At 38.5% G+C, this 22,535-nt stretch overlaps 1 protein-coding gene and 1 long non-coding RNA gene across 3 annotated transcripts in view; one reads left to right on the top strand and one right to left on the bottom strand.

Moving 5' to 3' along the window:
• Window positions 1–9,339: 9,339 nt before the first annotated feature.
• Window positions 9,340–22,535, bottom strand: part of LOC122236262 (ankyrin repeat domain-containing protein 26-like) — a 43,686-nt gene continuing 30,490 nt past the window's right edge. Inside the window, exons 8-12 of the mRNA XM_042977126.1 lie at window positions 18,923–19,213; window positions 18,170–18,387; window positions 16,696–16,924; window positions 10,965–11,010; window positions 9,340–9,562 (exon numbers count right to left, since the gene is read on the bottom strand). Coding sequence (XP_042833060.1) covers window positions 9,429–9,562; window positions 10,965–11,010; window positions 16,696–16,924; window positions 18,170–18,387; window positions 18,923–19,213 — 918 coding nt within the window. The 3' untranslated portion in view covers window positions 9,340–9,428. The remainder of the gene's footprint in view (window positions 9,563–10,964; window positions 11,011–16,695; window positions 16,925–18,169; window positions 18,388–18,922; window positions 19,214–22,535) is intronic.
• On the top strand, window positions 13,419–15,268 carry LOC122236263. 2 transcript variants are annotated; one of them, XR_006214335.1, is made up of 3 exons: window positions 13,419–13,518; window positions 14,529–14,658; window positions 14,856–15,268. It is a non-coding gene; the product is annotated as an uncharacterized LOC122236263 (long non-coding RNA). The 2 variants fall into 2 exon arrangements; XR_006214334.1 differs by lacking the exon at window positions 13,419–13,518 and adding an exon at window positions 14,321–14,418.

Raw genomic sequence — 22,535 nt, 5'->3', positions numbered from 1 at the left:
GGCACCTGGGTGGCTCACTTGGGTGACCACTTCTGCTCAGGTCATGATATCGAAGTTCATGAGTTTGAGCTCTGCATCGGGCTCTGTGCTGACAGCTCAGAGCCTGGAGCCTGCTTCAGATTCTGCGTTTCCCTCTCTGCCCCTCCCCTGCTCACGCTCCGGCTCTCTCTCTCAAAAATAAACAAAAAAATAAAATAAAATAATGAAAAACACGAATGAATTCACAACTATATTCAGTTAATCTGAGAAATGCAAAGTTGCTTTAACATGAGCAAATAATGTAATTCCCCACAGTAACAAATATTTTATTTTTTTTATTTTTACTTTTTTAATTTAATTTTTCTATTTTTTTTTTAGAATTTACATGCAAATTTGTTAGCATAGAGTGAAACAATGATTTCAGGAGTAGATTCCTTAGTGCCCCTTGCCCATTTAGCCCATTCCCCCCCCCACTACCCCTCCAGCAACCCTCAGTTTGTTCTCCATATTGGTGAGTCTCTTCTGTTTTGTCCCCCTCCCTGTTTTTATATTATGTTTGTTTCCCTTCCCTTATGTTCATCTGTTTTGTCTCTTACAGTCCTCATACGAGTGAAGTCATATGATTTTTGTCTTTCTCTGACTGACTAATTTCACGTAGCATAATACCCTCCAGTTCCATCCATGTAGTTGCAAATGGCACGATTTCATTCTTTTTGATTGCCAAGGAATACTCCATTGTATCTAGATACCACATCTTCTGTATCCTTTCATCCATCGATGGACATTTGGGCTCCTTTGCATACTTTGGCTATTGTTGATAGTGCTGCTATAGACATGGGGTGCATGTGTCCCTTTGAAACAGCACACCTGTATCTCGTGGATAAATGCCTAGTAGTGCAATTGCTGGGTCGTTGGGTAGTTCTATTTTTCGTGTTTTGAGGAAACTCCATACCGTTTTCCAGAGTGGCTGCACCAGCTTGCAGTGCCTCCAACAATGCAAAAGAGATCCTCCTTCTCCACATCGTCGCCAACATCTGTTGTTGCCTGAGTTGTTAATGTGAGCCATTCTGACAGGCGTAAGGTGGTAGCTCGGTGTGGTTTTGATTTGTAGTTCCCTGATGATGAGTGATGTGGAGCATTTTTTCATGTGTCGGTTGGCCATCTGGATGTCTTCTTTGGAGAAGTGTCTACTCATGTCTTTTGCCCATTTCTTCACGGGATTATTTGTTGTTTGGGTGTTGAGTTTGAGACGTTCTTGGTAGATTTTGGATACTAACCCTTTATCTGATATGTCATTTGCAAATACCTTCTCCCCTTCTGTCAGTTGCCTTTTCGTTTTGCTGATAGTTTCCTTCGCTGTGCAGAAGGCTTTTAGTCTGATGAGGTCCCAGTAGTTCATTTTTGCTTTTGTTTCTCTTGCCTCCGGAGACGTGTTGAATAAGAAGTTGCTGCGGCCAAGATCAAAGAGGTTTTTGCCTGCTTTCAACTCGAGGATTTTGATGGCTTCCTGTCTTGCATTGAGGTCTTCCATCCATTTTGAGTTTATTTTTGTGTATGGCGTAAGCAAGTGGTCCAGGTTCATTCTTCTGCATGTCGCTGTCCAGTTTTCCCAGCACCGCTTGCTGGAGAGACTGTCTTTACGCCGTTGGATATTCTTTCCTGCTCTGTGAAAGATCAGTTGGCCATACGTTGGTGGGTCCATGTCTGGGTTCTGTATTCTGTTCCATTGATCTGAGTGTCTGTTCTAGTGCCAGTACCATACTGTCTTGATGATTACAGCTTTGTAGTATAGCTTGAAGTCTGGGATTGTGATGCCTCCTGCTTTGGTTTTCTTTTTCAAGATTGCTTTGGGTCTTTGGGCCCTTTTCTGGTTCCATACACATTTTAGGATTATGTGTTCTAGCTCTGTGAAGAATGCTGGTGTTACTTTGATAGGGATTGTATTGAACATGTAGATTGCTTTGGGTAGTATCGGCCTTTTAACAATATTTGTTCTTCCTATCCAGGAGCATGAACTCTTTTTCCACTTTTTGTGTCTTCTTCCATTTCTTTCATAAGCTTTCTATAGTTTCCAGTGCATACGTTTTCCACCTCTTTGGTTAGATTTATTCCTACGTATTTTGTGGCTTTTTGTGCAACTGTAAGTGGGATCGATTCCTTGATTTCTCTTTCTGTTGCTTCATTGTTGGTGTATAGGAATGCAACCGATTTCTGCGCATTGATTTTATATCCTGCAACTTTGCCGAATTCATGAATCCATTCGAGCCTTTTTGTGGTGGCATCTTTGGGGTTTTCCATATACAGTATCGTGTCATCTGCGAAGAGGGAAAGTTTGACCTCCTCCTGGCCGATGTGGATGCCTTTTATTTCTTTGGGTTGTCTGATTGCAGAGGCTAAGACTTCCAATGCTATGTTGAGTAACAGTGGCGAGAGTGGACATCCCTGTCTTGTTCCTGACCTTAGGGGGAGACTCTCCCATTTTTCCCCACTGAGGATAATATTAGCGTCGGGTTGTTCATATATGGCTTTTAGGATCTCGAGGTATGCTCCTTCTCTCCCTACTTTCTTGAGGGTTTTTATCAAGAAAGGATGCTGTGTTTTGTCAAATGCTTTCTCTGCGTCTATTGAGAGGGTCCTATGGTTCTTGCCCTTTCTTTTCTTGACGTGATGAATCACGTTAATTGTTTTGCGGATATTGAACCAGCCCCGCATCCCAGGTATAAATCCCGCTTGGTCGTGGTGAGTAATACTTTTCATGTATTGTTGGATCCGGTTGGCTAATATCTTGTTGAGAATTTTTGCATCCATGTTCCTCAGGGAAAGTGGTCTATAGTTCTCCTTTTTAGTGGGGTCTCTGTCTGCTTTTGGAATCAAGGTAATGCTGGCATCATAGAAAGAGTTTGCAAGTTTTCCTTCCATTTCTATGATTTGGAACAGTTTCAATGGAATAGATGCTAACTCTTCCTTAAATGTTTGGGAGAATTCCCCCTGGAAAGCCATCTGACCCTGGACTCTTGTTTTTTGGCAGAGTTTTGATTACTAATTCGATTTCCTGACTGGTTATGGGTCTGTTCAAATGTTCTATTTCTTCCTGTTTCAGTGTTGGTAGTGTATATGTTTCTAGGAATTTGTCCATTTCTTTCAGATTACCCATTTTATTGGCATATAATTGCTCATACTATTCTCTTATTATTGTTTTTATTTCTGCTGTGTTGGTTGTGATGTCTCCTCTTTCATTCTTGATTTTATTTATTTCGGTCCTTTCCTTTTTTTCTTTTTTGACCAGACTGGCTAGTGGTTTATCAATTTTGTTAATTCTTTCAAGGCACCAGATTCTGGCTTGATTGATCTGTTCAACTGGTATTTTTGTGGGGTTGTTTGTTTGTTTGTTTGTTTCTTTCGATAGCATTGATTTCTGCTGTAATCCTTATTATTTCCTGTCTTCTGCTGGTTTGGGGTTTTATTTGCTGTTCTTTTTCCAGCTCCTTAAGGCATAAGGTTAGGTTGTGTATCTGAGATCTCTCTTCCTTCTTTAGGAAGGCCTGGATTGCTATCTATTTTCCTCTTATGACCACCTTTGCTGCGTCCCAGAGGTTTTGGGTTGTGGTGTGATCCCTTTCATTGACTTCCATATACTTTTCAATTTCCTCTTTCACTGCTTGGTTGGCCCATTCATTCTTTAGTAGGATGTTCTTCAGTCTCCAAGTATGTGTTACCTTTCCCAATTGTTTCTTGTGGTTGATTTCGAGTTTCATAGTGTTGTGGTCTGAAAATATGCACGGTATGATCTCGATCTTTTTGTACTTACTTAGGGCTGATTTATGTCCCAGTATATGGTCTATTCTGGAGAACATCCGTGTGCACTGGAGAAGGATGTATATTCTGCTGGTTTAGGATGAAATGTTCTGAATATATCTGTTAAGTCCATCGGGTCCAGTGTGTCATTCAAAGCCATTGTTTCCTTGTTGATTGTTTTGATTAGATGATCTGTCCATTGCTGTGAGTGGGGTGTTGAAGTCTCCTACTATTATGGTATTACTATCGATGAGTTTCTTTATGTTTGTGATTAATGGATTTACATATTTGGGTGCTGTCACATGTGGCGCATAAATGTTTACAATTGTTAGGTCTTCTTGGTGGATAGACCCCTTGATTATGACATCATGCCCTTCTGCATCTCTTGCTACAGTCTTCATTTTAAAATCTAGATTGTCTGATATAAGTATGGCTACTCTAGCTTTCTTTTGTTGACCATTAGCATGATAGATGGTTCTCCATCCCCTTATTTTCAATCTGAAGGTGTCTTTAGGTCTAAACTGGGTCTCCTGGAAACAGCATATAGATGGACCTTGTTTCCTTATCCGTTCTGTTACCCTATGCCTTTTGATTGGAGCATTGAGTCCATTGACATTTAGAGTGAGTACTGAAAGATATGAATTTATTGCCATTATGATGCTTGTACACGTGGAGTTTCTGGTGGTGTTCTCTGATCCTTTCTAATCTTTGTTGCTTTTGGTATATATATACGGATACATATATTGTATCTGTGTATATATATATATATGTATATGTATATATATGTATGTATGTATATGTAATTTTTTTTCATCTTTTCTTCCCTCAGAAAGTCCCCCTTAAAATTTCTTGCAGGGCTGGTTTAGTGGTCACAAATTCCTTTAATTTTTGTTTGTCTGGGAAACATTTTCTCTCTCCTATCTTGAGTGACAGCCTTGCTGGATAAAGAATTCTTGGCTGCATTTATTTTTTATTTTATTTGTTTAATGTTTATTAATTTTTGACAGAGAAAGAGAGCAAGAGAGAGAGAGAGACAGCATGAGCAGAGGAGGGGCAGAGAGAGAGGGAGACACAGAATCCGAAGCAGGCTCCAGGCTCTGAGCTGTCAGTACAGAGCCTGACTGGGGGCTCAAACTCACAGACCGTGAGATCATGACCAGAGCAGAAATCGGACGCCTAACCGACTGAGCCACCCAGGCGCCCCCGCATATTTTTCTGATTCAGCACACTGAATATATCCCGCCACTGCTTTCTGGCCTGCCAAGTTTTTGTGGGTAGGTCTGCTGCAAACCTGATCTGTCTTCCCTTTTACGTTAGGGAACTTTTTTTTTCCCCTTGCTGCTTTCATGATTCTCTCCTTGCCTGAGTATTTTGTGAATTTGACTATGATATGCCTTGTTGATGGTCAGTTTTTGTGGAATCTAATGGGGGTCCTCTGTGCTTCCTGGATTTTGACGTCTGTGTCTTTCCCCAGCTTTCGTACATGTTTTCCGCTATGATTTGCTCACATTACCCTAATGCCCCTATCTCTCTCTCGTCCGCTTCTGGGACCCCTATGATTCTGATGTTGTTCCTTTTTAATGAGTCACTGGTTCTCTAATGCTTAAATCGTGCTCTTTTGCCTTAATCTCCCTCTTTTTTTTTTCTGCTTCGTTATTCCCTATAACTTTGTCCTCTATATCGCGGATTCTCTGTTCTGCCTTGTCCCTCCTTGCCGCCACTGCATCCATCCGTGATTGCAGCTCAGTGGTAGTATTTTTAATTTCATTCTGGCTATTTTTTACTTTTTTCATCTCTGCAGAAAGGGGTTCTAATCTATTTTGGACCCCAGCTAATATTCTTATTATCGTGATTCTAAATTCTGGGTCAGACAGCTTGCTTCTATCTGTGTTGGTTAAATCCCTGGCTGTCGTTTCTTCATGCTCATTCTTTTGGGGTAAATTCCTGCTGAATTCTGTGGTTCAGCTTGTGCAGATTGTTGTGTTAGTCCTCCAATCAGTGTTCTAGGTGTGTAGGATGGTTTCGTGTTGGCCTGGCTGTATTTCATGGGTGTGAGACACGCACAAAACTTCCATGCTGTTCCGCCATCTTGGCCCCTCCCCCCATTCACAAATATTTTAAAAACTTATCACAGGGTGCCTGGGTAGCTCAGCCGGTTAAGTATCCAACTTAGGCTCAGGTCATGATCTGACAGTGTGTGAGTTTCAGCCCCACGTGGAGCTCGCATTGGGCTCGCCACTGTCAGTGCAGAGCTTGCTTCAGATCTTGTCTCCCTCTCTCTCTGCCCCTCCCCTGCTGGCTTGCTTGGTCTCTCTCAAAAATAAACAGTTAAAAAAACCTATCTCAATAGATGTGAAATAAACATCTGTTAGCATTCAATAGTCATTCATGACAAAACTTAGAAAACTAGTATTATAAGGGAACTTCCTCAATATACTTGTAGCAGAAAGACCCTAAGTGACCCCATAATATCTGCCCTTTAGCGTTGTCACCTTTTCTTTATAATTCTTTTCTCTTAAGATCTGTGACTTGACTTTAGCTATTAGAATATGGCAAATGTAAAGGACTGTTGCAGACATAATTAATTCAGTTAATTCAAAGTCAACCAAAAGGAGGATTATGCTAGGCAAACCTGATCTGATCACGTGAACACCCTTTGAGGAGGACTGAGCCTTCTCTGAAGTGACATTCCCCTTGCTGGCCTCCTAAACTCAGCGGCCATATCGAGGAAGTCTACGTGGCCACGAACAAGGAACAGCCTTGCTCTAGGCTGAATATTTGTGTCCCCACTCACCGAAACTCATGTGTTAAATCTTCATGTTCAACGTGATAGTATTTAGAAGTGGGGGATTTGGGAAGTGATTAAGTCATGAAGGTGGAGCCCTCATGAATGGGATTAGTGCCCTTATAAAGGAGGGCTGTGAGAGCTCCCTTGGCCTGTGCCAAGGAGCAAGACCAGCGTCCATGAACCAGGAAGCAGGCCATCGCTGGACACTGAATCTGCCAGTGCCTTCATTTTGGACTTCCCAGCCTCCAGAACTGTGAAAAATAAAACTTTTTTTCGTAAGCCTATGGCATTTTGTTAGAGCATCCCAAAAGGACTAAGACAAGTGTCTGGGAACGCTTAGGACCTAAGCCTCCAACTAGCCGACTAGCAAAGAGCTGTGGAAATGAGTCCAGTCATACAGTCACAAGGAAATTCTCTTAAAAACAAACGCAATGGGCTTGGAAGCAGATTCTTCCCCATCGAAGCACCCAAATGGGGAAGGGCCGTCTAGCGGACACCTTGGGTACAGCCTTGTGAGAACCTGAACAAAGGACCCAGCTAAGCCATTGCTCAGCTTCTGACCCATAAAAATGTGAGATACATGTGTGTGGCTGTAAGACACTGTGTTGATGGTGCTCTGTTGTAAACGGCAAGAGCAAACCCAAGAGACTGATAAAAGATATACACTTTAAAAAACCCCACTATCTACATAGTTGTAGAAAACTACTTTTACATGTTGCAATTTCAAGAAGACACGAACACTCACTATCCTCACATTTACTCAACGTCATTCTTGTAGTAGGAAAGAAAAAAAAATGAAAGCTCTAGGAATTGGAAAGAACCCCAAATGCCACTATTTATAGATTATATGTCGCTGCATGCCCCAAATCCAAAGGAATCTGCAGATAAAACACTCGAGTAAGAAACAATATATTGTGGGGAATAAGCTTAGACAATTAAAAGACTAGTTGTTTGGAAAAATCAGTATAAGAAATGTCTTTCCTTACAAACTATTGGCAGATTCAATGCAATTCCAATGAGAAACGGCTTTGGAGAGCTTGCCAAGTTGATTAAAGAAGACCTGTGGAGCCCTTCCTTCCTTTCTTCTTTCTCATCCCCAACAGTTTAGTTTCCAGTCCTAGAAACAGAGGCATGGAGTTGTGGGGGTCCAGAGTGAGGTGCTGGAGCTTAGACAGAATGGGGAAGGCATTACGTGTGGGACAGTCACCCTGCACAGTGTTGGAGCTCAAGTGAGAGCATCCCTGAAAAGTGAATGATATAGAATAATGAAGTATCACAGACTGGACAGGGTGGGGAGGCATCTGCACAGGGGAAGAATAGCCCAGCGTGGGTTTTCAGAACCTGCAGGGGGGCAAACCATCTGCAGAAGAGGTGGCCTGGCACAGGGTGTCTGAGAAAGGATATGTGTACGTGTCTCAAAGTACTTCCCCACAAAATACTAACTAATTGGAAAGTGGAAAGTTAACATTCCAGGCGAGAAACCTGGCAGATACTACCTCCGCTGGCCAACATTAACATCACCAGTATTGGGACAAATCAAAATTGTAGGTCACATGAGAGGATGCAATGAAAAGAGTAGGTTGTAGTGATACTCTTGCTAAAAATGTATGATCTGAATTTTACCGTAAGGAAACCTAAGAAAAATCCACATTGAAAGACATTGCACATTCCTGGAATTTACTCGTCAAAAGGTTAAAAGTCATGAAAGTCAAGGAAAGACAAAGGAACTGTTCTAGAGTGAAAGAGACAAAGACACACAACTGCATTCAATACATGGCTCTGAACAGGACCTTCCTTGGTATCACGTATACTACAGATAAGTGAGCAAACTTAAAAAGAATTATGAGGAATAAATGATAGAATTATACTGAACCCTTGAACAAAAGAGTTTTGATGGGTGCACTGACTACACATTTTTTTTTCAGTACTGGAAATGTATTTTCTTTTATAATTTTCTTCATGGTATTTTTTTTCTGTAGCTTACATTAAGAATATAGTACGATACATATCATATACAAAAGACCACTGGTAGTAGCAGTGGTTAAGTCTCTGGGGGTCAAAAGTTGTTCATGGCTTTTTGACTGTGGGGGGCAGGGGTCAGAGCCCTTAACCCCATTGTTCAAGCGACAAGTGTATTAGAGTTAATGTTCTGATTGTGAAGGTTGTATGGTAGTTATGTGGAATGTACTGACTTGTAGGATTTAAATGCTACAGGAATCAGGCATCCCGTTAGCAATTTACTTGCAAATGGCTCTGGGGTGGGGGAGGGGCAGTTCTTTTTTCTTTTGTTTCTCTATTTTTTCTTTTCTCTAACTTTGTTTCCAAAAAGCAAATAAAAAATAACTAACTAAATAAATAAATAAATAAATAGAAAAGGTGAAAAGCCTTATGCAAATTTTATTTCTCCATGTGGAAAGAGCTATGAATCAGTGTTGACAATTAAAATTATAAATAGGTTTTATGGCACTATAAAAAATTGTAATATGTACAAACATTGGCAATAGCCATAGCAGGAATACATCAAACTAATGTCTAAATCTTTAGGCCCACATATAGTGATAAAAAATTGGAAAATACAAAAAAGCCATCCATGAACACTACTGAAGTATTAATGACAACTTGTTTGTTTGTGTGCTGTGCAAACAGCAGGGAGTGGAACAGTCTGATGTATGTCAAACCCTCTAGTGCTGCTTTCCACGTACAAAATGTGCTTAAAATTTAATGAGATGCCAAGAAACATAGTTTAAAATATTATACAGATTTTCATTACACACATGTGACACAAAAACATTTTCCTTTAATCAAGATTTTTCCATATAGTGGACAATGTTTTGTAAGCATCCAGTAAATTTTTTCTATTTATTTTTCAAATCATATATTTTTTGTTCAAAATCTGTACATATTCTCGTGACGCTTTCCATACTGGATCTTGATTTAGAATTGAATCATCAGTAGATACTAAAGGAGTTCTACAGGATCCTCGTTCAAATTCGGTAGCAGCTGAAAAGGAAAAGAAAGAATTATCTTCTTTCTCCAAAATACTTTTCACTACAAGTCCTTAAAAAAAAAGAAAGAAAAGAAAAGAAAAGAAGAAAAGAAAAAGAACAAAAGAAAGTTGGGGCCTTTATGAACAGGTGTTAAGAAAATTGAAAAATAACTACGTACAACTGCAATATGAAACCCAAGATTAGTACTAAATATATTTTGCTCAGGGTTGCACACTGAATTAATTGCTATTGTGGATAAATATCAGAGTTTCTGGTTTTTTCATTACAAGGTGAAATTACAAGATGAGGACACAGTCCACCCTGAACAATCATAAACTATAAACTGAAACATCAAACAGGCATTTCCCAACATTTCTGAACAGGACCTTCCTTGATATACAGATGTAAGTGACAGGTATAAAACACAGCACTACTGGAACACACAGAAGGGACATCCCAGTTTTGCGTCAATATTGTCTGCTTTTTGGTGAAGGTGATATGTAATCTGACACCTGAAGGACAAGGAAAGAGTATGCTAGGTAGAGGGAGGAAGCACATACAAAGAGCTAGAAGTGAGGAAGAACACTTGTGCAATTATGAGTAGTTTAGTTTGAGAAGGTGCTAGAGCAAAGCAGCAGAGTAGGGAAATAGTGAGACAAGGCTGAATAATCTGGCAAGAAGCAAACTGATTTGGGTGTTTTCATTCCATGCTAAGGAATTTAAAGTTTTTCCCAAGGGCAAAAGCAATGACAAAGTCAGTGAGTGAAGATTGAAACCCGTTACCTGTCAAGTGACAGCTATATGACCTCTAATTACTTAACCAAGCATTACTAAGACGACTTTGGCTTTTTGGGTCTTCTATCACTAGCGGAAACAACAATTTGATAAAGCACACCTTTTCTGAGACTTGTGCAGGTTGACAGTTCCATAGGGATGGCACCAGTGAAGGAAGATTATCGCCAGAAATAATAACAGATATATAGATTTAGGGAGATTGAAAAAAACTTCTTTAACGTTTATTTATTTTTGAGAGAGAGACAAACCACAAGCGGGCAGGGGCACAGAGAGAGGGAGACACAGAATATGAAGCAGGCTCCAGGCTCCGAGCTTTCAGCACAGAGCCCTGTGTAGGGTCTGAACCCACCTGAGCTGAAATCAGTCGCCCAACCGACTGAGCCACCTGGGTGCCCCTAGACTTTTGGGGGATTTTAAAAGAGCTATGAAACATGAGGACTAAATGAGGAAGAAGTGTGTTCTTCATTATGCTCATGTTTTTACATTTTTTATTAGATATGTACAAAAAAAATGTGAATGCAGCATCCATTATCCAAACAATAGAAAGGGATGCCATTTACTATTTATAGTTTATTTCAGAAATCAATGATATCTAACTTCATACATTTTTGGCAACATACCTTCTTCTGGTGCTCTGGTTACTGCTTTCTCCAACTCCCGCTGCATCTGAAATAAGTCAAATATTATTTAGAATGTGTAAGGTAAACAAAAGACATTGTAGGAATTATATATAGCTTACGACATGTGGTCTTGAAACAATACTTGTAGAGATTAAACCGAAGTTAGGGATTGCTTACATAGAAAGACAATCACATGAATAAAATAAATTCCTACCTATTTTATGTTAGTTTTAGATAATTGAGAACAGATACATACATACATACATACATACACACACATGTATATATGTGTGTATATATATATATGTGTGTGTGTGTGTGTGTGTGTGTATACGTATATATAATGCCATTTAAGTGAATCTGCTAAAAAGCACAATTAATATTGATCTATTGAATGTGTATAATCTCTGAAAGGTGATGTTTGATCTTACTGGTACAAAAAAGTTTAAACAAGAATTATATTGTATACTGAATTATTACTTGGAAATGATTAGAAAACCTGCCATTTATGAAAGTTCAATCAGTTTTTTACCTTAATGAATTGTTCCTTAAATGGGCTTTCCATTCTTTCACTTTTAGAAAAACAAAATTTGAAGCAATGCTTTTGCTATTAATTTTTCAGGACTGACTCTTAAATACATATAAAATGAAGAATGTGGGACTGTCATACTGTCATGTGGAAATTCTATTGGCAAAAAATTGAGTAATAATATTTTGCTATCTGTATTATGACTAAAACACTTATTTCTTTTCATATGCACACAAAGATTTCAGAAAATCTCTTTGAAGAAAGGAAAAATAGAGGGTTACAACAGTTTTCAAGCTTAGCTTCTGATTTATAACTTTCTCAATTAGAGATAAGGAAAACAATATACAATTTTCAATTGTAACTTGTTTCCTTTCTCCAAATTAGGACCCAGTTTGGAAACACTTGACTTATTAAAGTTATGGTCATCTACTTACTTATGAAATGTGTACGAATATTTCCAACTACAGGTGACCCTTGAATAACACAGAGGTTGCGGTGCAGTCAAAAACCTGCATATAATTTTTCATCCCCCCAAAACTTAATTACTAATAGCCTACTGTTGACCGGAAGCCTTACCGGTAACATAAACAGTCGATTCGTACATGTGTTGTACAGTAGAATAAGCCAGGGCAAAAAAATGACATTGAGAAAAACAGAAGGAAGAGGAAATACACTTACAGTACTATACAGTATCCAAAAATAATCCATGTGTAAGTAAAGTAGACCCGCACAGTTCGAAACCATGTTGGTCAAGGGTCAACTGTATATTACAAGTGTTCCTATCGAGAATGTTCTTATTTAGATCTTTCTTATGCAAGGTAGCCTCTCCCTGAATGCCCCAAACGGGCTCCAAAATAGTGTACTGAACAGAATCAACACTGGTGATAAGGATTCCAATGTCTTTACAAATGTAGGTGTGAGGACAAATGTTTTGGCTGACATGTTTCCCAATATTTTCAGAAACTATTTTCCCTAATACCTTTTTTTAATTGAAGTATAGTTGACAGACACTGTTACACTAATTTCAGTATACAAATTCAGATTGGACAATTGTAGACACTATGCTATGCTCACTACCGTACGTGTAGTTACCCTCTGTCACCATACAACATTAATACAATATTATTGAGGATATTTCATATGCTGTGTTCTTCATTCCTGTGACTTACCTATTTTATAACTGGAATTTGTACCTCTTCCTCCTCTTCACCTATTTTGTCCTTACCCTCTACCCACCTCCCCCATACCAACCACCAATGTGTCCTCTGTAGTTATGATTCTGTTTGTTGACTTGTTTAGTTTTTTTATATTCCACATGTAAGTGAAATCAGATGGTATTTATTTGTCTTTCTCCGATTTATTTCACCTAGCATAATACCCTCTAGGTCTATCAATGTTGTCACAAATGGCAAGATCTCATTCTTTTTGATGGCTGAGGTATATTTCATTGTATACATATTACACATCTTCTTTATCCATTCATCTATCGATGGACACTTAGGTTGCTTCCATATTTTGGTTATTGCAAACAATGTCTCAATAAACATAGGGATGCACACAGCTTTTCAAATTAGTGTTTTCATTTTCTTTGGGTAAATACGCAGTAGTGGAATTAATGAATATCTATTTTTAAGTTTTTGAGGAACCATAACACTTTTTTGACAATAGCATTATATTCAGGCTTATAAAATGAATGGGACAACATTACTATACCAGACTTATAAAATTAATAACTCAATACCAGATGACGGGGGAAGGCTTTATTCAAACAACTTTATATTACCATTAATAAATACGATATAAAATATAAACCACGTTTTTTACATGACATGACTTAAGGAACTGTCGAGGTAATGTTGCATCTTTTCCCCAAAAGCTCTTTTCCTAAATATTTACCTCTGTGACCTTTATGTTTATTTCTAGGTGAAAACTGTGTTTCGATGGTGAAAATAGCTTTCAAGTCCATGAATAAGGACACATGTGTACTTTTATGTATACCATTCCATTTATCAGAGATATACGAGGGTGAGAAAATTATACACAGAAAAACTATATATCAGCAAATTTTAATTCAAAGAACATTTTTAAAGAATTTTTAATTAGAAGGATTTTCTCATTACTGTTAGCATTCAAATATGGCCCATAGAAATCTAAGGTTCGGTTGGGGACACTGCAGGATTGAGGGACAAGGAAGTCACAGCCATAGTCTCCATCTCTCCTTTAGTTAGACAGCTCTACTTCTCTCTGTTTTACACAATACAGTGTAATGCAAAAAAAAAAATTACGTTCTATTCTTTGAAAACAAAATTATTTTGAAGGTATAAAAGTCACTAATTTAGTCAAAATCCCGACTTTTGCATAATAGACAAAAAGGGCTCAGAGAGAGTGTACTTTGCCTGAGGTCATGAAAACAACTAGATGCAGACCAGGAATACACTTCTGGTCTTACCAAGCCTAGAGTTCTATGCCAGTTACTTCCTCATAGTCAGGAAAAATACGTATATTTTAAGTATAACTCAGAAAAACGAATACATAAAACTTTGTCATGTGGCTCAAAAATGATTAGGTATGAGGCACACAATAGTAGCTCTCTAACTAAATTACAAATTTTAAAGTCATGAATAAAAATAAAGGAACAGAAATTATGTTAACTCCTTTTAGTAGCAGTCAGTTTTTAAGCACAACTTTTTTAAACCACAGGACAGAGAACTTGAGAGAGAGAAGCTTTAGGTGAAGCAAGCAAGCTGAATCTGAGGAAATTCTTCCTGAAAGAATGATTTATTTCTTCCCAAGAAATTTTGGTTTATCAAAATCAATCAACAAATGAGGGAACCCATGGTGTGGTTATTTACAGCAAAATTTAAAACCCAACAGATTTCTCTTTCCCATCTAGCATGCTTCTGTCTAACCTCTCATCATTAGTTGGTATGTACAAAAGACACAATTCACTTTATTTATAATTTAAATCTGGTCAGAAATAATAGGTGAACCTTCACTTCTCACATTTGGACTTATCTCTCTCTCCCTCCTGACAGGAAGGGAGACTTACCTAACGGGTGAATTTGGAGAAGGAGCTAAGCAGTGCTTATGTGTTTCTGAATCTCCTCTTTGAAAAGATGTGCCTGCCCACAGTAACATGAATTTGGGTCTGCTCTCAGCTCTGTGGTAAGCACCCGGCCCCCGGGGTGGGGGTCAAGCATTTGTTTCCTCAATTTACAACTGTGTGGGGACGTGCCCAATTTGGGAGGAAGCCCAATGTGGCTAACATAACCTAAATCATATCCTCCAATTTGTTAGTGTGTATTAGTAATAAAGCTACTAAGTTTCTCTCCATCTCCCTGTCTCCTGCGTTCTGAATTTAGAAAGAGAAGAGCAGTGTTACTTGCCGCCTACCCAGTGTCACCTGTCACAGCTCCACCAAGAAAAATGACTAGACAACACTTACAGAAACATTCTCTTCTTCCTTGACTTTATAACTAATGTACATTGTTCAAAAGCAACGCCCACTCAAAAGAGAGAAAAAGTTGAAAGAAACCATTTTAGAAACAAACATAGAAAGTCAGACAAACTGAGGCCACAGAGGAATACCTTCCAAATGAAAGAACATGACAACACCTAAGAAAAAAAAAAAAAACTAACAAAACTAAGAAAAAAAACTAAGAAAAAAAAAACAGAGATAAGTGATGTACCTCATAAAGAGTTCAAGGTAAAGGTCATAAAGATGCTCAGTGAACTTGGGAGGAGAATGAATGGATCCAGTGATAACATCAACAAAGAGATAGAAAATATAAAAAAGAACCAATCAGAGCTGAAGGATACAATAACAGAAATGACAAATACACTAGAGGGAATCAGCAGCAGGTAGAAAGATGCAGAAGAACAGATCAACAATTTGCAAGACAGGGTAGTAGAAATCATCCAAGATGAAAAACAAAAAGAAAAAAGAACTTTAAAAGTGAGACTAGGTTAAGGGACCTGTGGGACAACATCCAGTGTAATAATACTTGCATTCAAGGGGTTCCAGAAAAAGAAAAGAGAAAGGGGCAAAGAACTCATTTGAAGAAATAAAAGCTTCATTTTAAAAATTCAAGTATTTTCTTGATTTAGCTATTTATAAAATGCTCTACAATCGTTCATCAAGAGCGATTCAATAAAAATTGAAACAAACGTGCTATAAGTCAAAAAAAAAGGAAAAAGAAAAAAGAGTGCCATAAGTAAGAAAGCAATTAAAGATGTATTCTCATGTAAGAAAATAGCAAAAATTTAACTTAAAAGAGAAATTAACCATTTTAGTGTTACAAGTTGATTTAATTCATAAAAAGGACTTACCGTGGATTCTTTTTTTTTTTTTTTAAAGTAGCCTCCATGCTTAGTGTAGAGCCCAATGCAGGACTTGAACTCATGACCCTGAGATCAAAACTGAGCTGAGATCAAGAGTTAGATGCTGAAATGACTGACCCACCCAGGCACCCCCTTGGATTCTTTTAAATAGTAAACATTCATATGTCGTTAAGTGTTTGGAGGACGATCATTCACTGACATACAGGGGTGCAAAAACTGGATGATAGCAAAACCTTCAAATGTTTATGAACCACTGCCAACTGAAAATAAGTCCAAGCATCTAAGTGTACCTGTGGTCAGCAGGCAATAACATTTACTTTCTAAAATCAAATTTAAATGAAAGCTTTTCAAGAAATTTAACATGGGTCAGTTTAGTTATATTTATTGAATACAGTTAATACTAGGTGTCTCTTGTGGTACACCTGGGTGGCTCAGTTGTTTTCAGTGTCCAAATCTTGATTTTGATTCAGGTCATGATCTCATGGTTTTGAGACTGAGCCCCACATTGGGCTCTGTGCTGAGCATGAAACCTGCTTGGGATTCTCTTTCTCCCTCTCCTTTTGCCCCTCCCCTGCATGCACTCACTCATTCTCTCGCTAAAATAAAATAAAAATAAGTATCTCTTGGAAATGAGACAACAAGGGACTAAAATATATATATATATATATATATATATATATATATATATATATATATATATATATATATATATAATTTACCTCAATTCTTTCTTAGCACATATAATTATGACTTTTACTTCGTATGTATTAGTTACTTAAACAACTCAGAATTTCACCAAATTAAAAGCAACAATTATATCAGATATCTGAAACCCAAAGTAAAACAGATAATATAACTAACCTTCCACAAGGAAGTCTCCCAGTAGTCATATGACGGCCGTGGTTTTAAGGTAGGAATCACCAAGTTTCCTCTTGGAGTAAGGTTTCCATTGAGCACTGAATTATTTTCAAAATGTCCACAATAAGGTGTTTCCAGGCCTGGGCTCATAGTAAGAGTCCTGAGTAAAGTTTGATGCTGCTGTCTCTCCGCAAGAAGTTTTGTATTGTTCTCTGACAGCCTCTCATTAGTCCTGTGAAGATTAAAAAACACAAATACATTTTCTTTTTCCCTAAATCATTCCTAAATGACTCACATCTTTTTAAGTTTCCATAATAGTAAATAGCATTTGCCATTGAACAGTGTTTTAACACTGAACATGTGACAGAGCACACCTACTATCTAAAATTATACTTTTAAAATTGTTCTAAAGAAATACTTATGTTTCCAGCGGGACCCCTAACGAACAATTCAAGTGAGGGAAGGGAGAGAAGTGGCTATCAGTGATGTACACGGCTTAATGAATAATACTTGCTGTCTTCTGGAATGGCTGTACCGGCAGGATCCTTCAGGATGCCATTATATATACATACTTATATTTCGTAAACCTGTTTACAGATATAAAAATAAACCATCCCTCAAAGTCATTTTCAAGCATTTGCTTTCACCACTCTTGTACATTTCACTTACTATCTCAAAGAAACTGAGCATTTGACACCGAGGAATCAGTGAGACCAACAAGCTCTAGGGGAGATAGTAGATGGCAGAGGTGTGATCAGAAAGAACTAAAACAGCTACAGAGGCAATTAGCTTATAACAGTTACCAAGGCACTGGAGGCAGAATCTGCCCTTTCTGTCTCCCTCCCACCATGGTGCTCGTTTTAGCCACTTTGGGAATTATACTCCCCTTCAGCCCTGTGTGAGTCTTTCTGTATTTCACATATATGCCATTATGTAAAGTAGAAAAAACATAAAGGATACTTTGTCTCAAGGCCCACTCTAGTAATAATACCAAAGTTCACAATCAAGAGAATAAATGTACCAAGCTGCCAGGATGAGTAGTAGTAGTAGTACTTGAGCTTTTAGGTTAAAGATGTCATCTTCCAAAAATGAACTCATCGACATTTCTATTTAGGGTACTTCTGGCAAGCAATTTTATAATAATATACTTCTAAATGAGAAAGCTTCAAACAATGCACTTAAAGACTAGCAGATCCGATCAATGGAAAATATACAGGGCGGGGGGTGCGGGGGGGGGCGGTGGGTGGGGGAAGAGGTCCTGTAAAACCAAAAAGAACCAAAAAGAAGAGGAGGGATGCAAACTGTCCTGGACTAACATTTCAAAGGTAAGTTCACTTAGAAACATCATTTTCCAAAATTACACGATCTAGTTGGCTTTCACTTCCTACTCATCTCATGATCTTGGCTCCACAGAAATTATGCTTTAGAGGCAAATTAATAAGCTAAATTTCTTGTCTATGATTCTGTTTTGGCTTACCTGTTCAGCTTATTTCTCAAGGACTTTCTAACTTTTAATTCTTCTAGGTAGAGTTGCCTGTAGGTTTCCAACTCTGTTTTAGTAGATTCTTCTTGAGACGTCTTCATTGTAGAGACCTGAGATTCCAGATCTTTAATTCTAAGTTCCATTTGACTTCTCGTTGAAGCATGAGCATTTTCTCTTAACTGGTCCAAGTTTTCTTGAGCTGCTGCTTGTGCCTAAAGCAAATTAACGGGACAGTTTTAAAATAGCTATAATCTGAATAATTAATTATACCTGTTTCCTTTAGTTCTGAGTCAATGATTCAGAGAGCAATTTTAAATGAAAAAAAAGCTCAAGTGTAAAATATTTATCATCAATGTCAACTGAATTAAATATGATTTATAAAATTAAAGTTCAATCATTCTTGTATTAGTATTCACGCAATCTGATAATTCAAATAATAGAATCAATGACAAAATTTTTAAAGTCGACAATAACCTTAAGAATAATCCAAGTACAGTGCAATTTTTAAATCATAATTTTTCTTTTCCTCTTAATAGTGAGACTAGTTGTTTAAATCATCATTTTTTCTTATCCTCTCGATTTAGTAGGAACAATGATGAAAACTGAACTCGTTCAAGGGACGAACAAATGCCTCCAGAAGTCTACAAATTACCATAAAGCAAGTAGAGGAAACCCATACAACACATCTATCCAAAATGGAATTTGCAGTGAAATGAATGAAAGCACATTACAGATGAATCAATTAACCTGTAAAAACAGGGTGACTTCGTGTAATTTTTCTACTATGTCCAGTCGTGCTCTTTCTTCAATCTCCCGTTTATACTGTTCCACTTGACTGCGCTCTACCATATTCATTTCCATAAATTGTTTCAATTTTACTACTTCTTGTTGTAACTTCTTGTTATCGCTCTCTAGTTTTTCACGTTCTTCTTCGAAAGCTTTCATTGATAATAACTCTTGTTGAAGAATTTGATTTTTTGCATCCAGGTGTAGACATTTTGAAGATGTAGTTTCCAGTTGTGTTGTAAGGACATCAGCCTGCATGAATAAAACACTATAGTTTGGAAGTGGAGTGAAAAGAGTCTAACCCAAAACTACTATCAAATTTTTTTTCAGATTTTAAGTAACCTCTAAGCCCAGTGTGAGGCTTGAACTCACAATCTCAACATCAAGGGTGACTGAACCAACCAGGCACTCAAAATGTTAGATAAACTCATTTGCAATAAAATGTTCCCTGTCTTAGAATGTGGACCCTTAAACAACTCAGAAAATCAAGAGCAAAGTTAAAGCCATCAGGTGTTACTGAAATAGATCTTTGCTATCATTGTCTTTACTACACAACATTTGCACTTGATTCTATACTTTTATTTTTCTATCATTCTTTCATATCTTTCTTTCATAAAATAAGTCCCCTCTTAGGAGAAAGTCTCTTAGCCCTTCCCCGATCTTAACACTCCATAATTTTTAAAGAAGTTTTAGCAATATCATATTGACTTATGTATGCCCGAGTTCAAAAATACGTCCCAAGATAAGACTCTGAAAATAAGACTCTAATTCATGAATCTACAAGTAATGTTTCTAATGCCACGGCCTTTTTCGGAGCTGCAAATGTTTTCATGCTAATTTGAACTGCGTTCCCGGGAGAAATAATTCTCCAGGTTAAGAAATCACATCTCCCAGTATAAAACTTTAATTGGATAATCCACATATTTTTTTGAGACAAAAACAAAATTAATTCAATACTGTTATCTTGTAATCCTTTGTTACTTTCTAGGAAATAAGAGATCATACTAAACAACAACAACAACAACAACAACAACCACAACAACAACAAAACTGGCTGGAGTTTCAGTGATGCTGAGTTGGGAAGGTCTTCCATCCATTATATATGATTGGTAAGACAAGGTGAGTGGATGTGGTCGTTTTATAAATTTGTTGATACTTCTGTGAAAATCCTGCCCCTTAAATATATGCTGGCTTCAGTAACTGGTTTCTAGTGAGCAGAATATGCAGAACTGCTGTGATTTTTAACGTTTTATTTATTTTTGAGACAGAGAGAGACAGAGCATGAACGGGGGAGGGGCAGAGAGAGAGGGAGACACAGAATCGGAAGCAGGCTCCAGGCTCTGAGCCATCAGCCCAGAGCCCGACGCGGGGCTCGAACTCATGGACCGCGAGATCGTGACCTGAGCCGAAGTCGGCCGCTTAACCGACTGAGCCACCCAGGCGCCCCACTGCTGTGATTTTTAAGGCCAGCTTGGAAAATGTGATACAGCTTCCATCTCACTTTCTTTCTCTAGGGAAGCTCACCCTTAGAACCCAGCCACCACGTTTTGAGGAATCCCAGGCTACCTAGTGAGTCTTCATGTAGATACTCCAGCTGAGACTAGCCAACGTCCTAGCCAAAGGCCAGCTTCAACAGCCAAACACGTGCATGAACAAGCCTTTAGATGATTCTAGTCTCCAGCTTCCAGTTATGCCAGCTGATGCCAAACGAAGAAGAAATGAGTTGCCCTACTATGCTTTGCCTAAACTAAAGATTGGTGAACAAGATAAATGCTGTTTTGAACTACTAGGCTTTGAGGTGGCTTATTATGCAGCAGTAAATTACTACCACAGATACTGATACTAAAAATGGTGTGCTGCTATTCAAAAAACCTAAAACTAAACTTCCTTTGAACCAGGAGGTAGGTGGAACCTGGAAAGATGTAGAAAAGCATAAGAATGAGACCCAAAAAGGGCCTCCACGAGACACTTAGTGGAAGCCTGATGGCCTGTGAAGAGGCTGACAGCAAGGGTTTCTAAGCAAGTGAAGAAAATGACACTGGAGGAAAGGGAAGTCATGCTACAAAATACCTGAGAGTAAACAGATAGGAAAGAGAAACTAAAGAAAGACTATGCAACTGAAAGGAACCAGGACTTAGTGGGTTCAAGTATCTGTTTCTCATTTACAGCCTCTCTACGTGTGGAACTATCAAATAATGCTGACATGAAGAAATGGCTTTTGGGTTACGAGAAAATCCAGGGTGCTACCAGGAAAACAGAAAGATTTAAGGTATGCCTCCAAATCTTTAGGGATCTTAAGAGTATAAGATTTTTTTTTTTTAAAGTAGGTTCCACACCCGACATGGGGCTTAAACTCAGCACCCAGAGATCAAGTGTCACATGCTCTACCAACTGAGCCAGCCAGGAGCCCCAAGAGTAGACGAATTTTAAAGGCATCGTCATATAAGAGCTTCACAGGAAACCTGAAGCGAAAAGCTGATCTCAAAAGGACTTGGGAGGGTCGCTTTGCTAAAACACGGCATGAAATCCAGTAATAATTACAGAAAACTAAAAAAAGGTAAGAGATTTATAGTAGCAAACATACTATTTGCTAGCTTGGACTAAAAGAGACCAAATCGTGCAAAATGAAAAGAGGCCTTTGGGTCTTAGAAGTCCCACAGGGAGGAAGCAGGATGAAAAAACAGCTGCAAATACAGGTCATTCCTTATGAAAAGGAAGGAACCAAGAGCTCAAAGAGTAAAGAAAGGGAAGAGACATGGAGAAAGTATTCCCGTGGTTAGGACTAAGTCCTAGCTTAAGAACTGACAGCATGCATCAGGCTATATTTCAAAACTCTTATGGACTAGGGTGCTTCCCATCTTCTTTTTCTGAATGGGAGAGTCTTCAGCAGTTGACCAGAATGTTGCATTTGTGAGTGGCAAATAACTGTCTCTTTTGTTCTCAAGTCCTCATATTGAGAACACTTGCACTCAAGGGGCTATACTTTAGATACCATAACCCAGGCAGCTTATCCCCACTGCACCTGATTAAGATGGTAAGATCTTGGACTCAAGCCTTGAACCTGATGCCATGATAACTGAAACTTGCAGGAGGTATTGGAGGGGGAGGGGAGTGAATGTATTTTTCAGGTGGGAGGAATACAAACATTTGTGGCCAGTGGGTAAATTATACTGCTTTTTAAAGGTGTCCATAGGTTTCAAATATTAATTCCATAAAAAAAAAGACCATGGTACAACCTTAGTGACTTGCTCCTAATGAACAGAATATGTGACTATGATGCTGTGTGTATTCCAAGCCTAGGTGACAAAAGGCGATACAGCTTCTGCCTTGCTCTGTATCTCAGGCTGCTTACTTGGAATCTAGCTCCCCATCTAGTGAGGAAGTCTAGGCCACAAAGAGGGTCTAGGTGTGTCAGTTTAAGTGTTTCTGCTGCCTCCTGAACTGCAGTCCCAGGCAACAGCCAGCATCAACAACCAGACGTTAGTGAACAAGTCTTCAAATGGATCCAGCCCCAAATCTTTCAGTTGCCCCACCTGAAGCTGAGCGGGGCAGACACTAGCTGTCCTGGCACACT

This window comes from Panthera tigris (assembly GCF_018350195.1).
Source record: "Panthera tigris isolate Pti1 chromosome D3 unlocalized genomic scaffold, P.tigris_Pti1_mat1.1 chrD3_random_Un_scaffold_109, whole genome shotgun sequence".
Taxonomy (NCBI): domain Eukaryota; kingdom Metazoa; phylum Chordata; class Mammalia; order Carnivora; family Felidae; genus Panthera; species Panthera tigris.
Note: the sequence above shows the minus strand (reverse complement) of the source record. Positions and strands in the feature narration are given on the sequence as shown.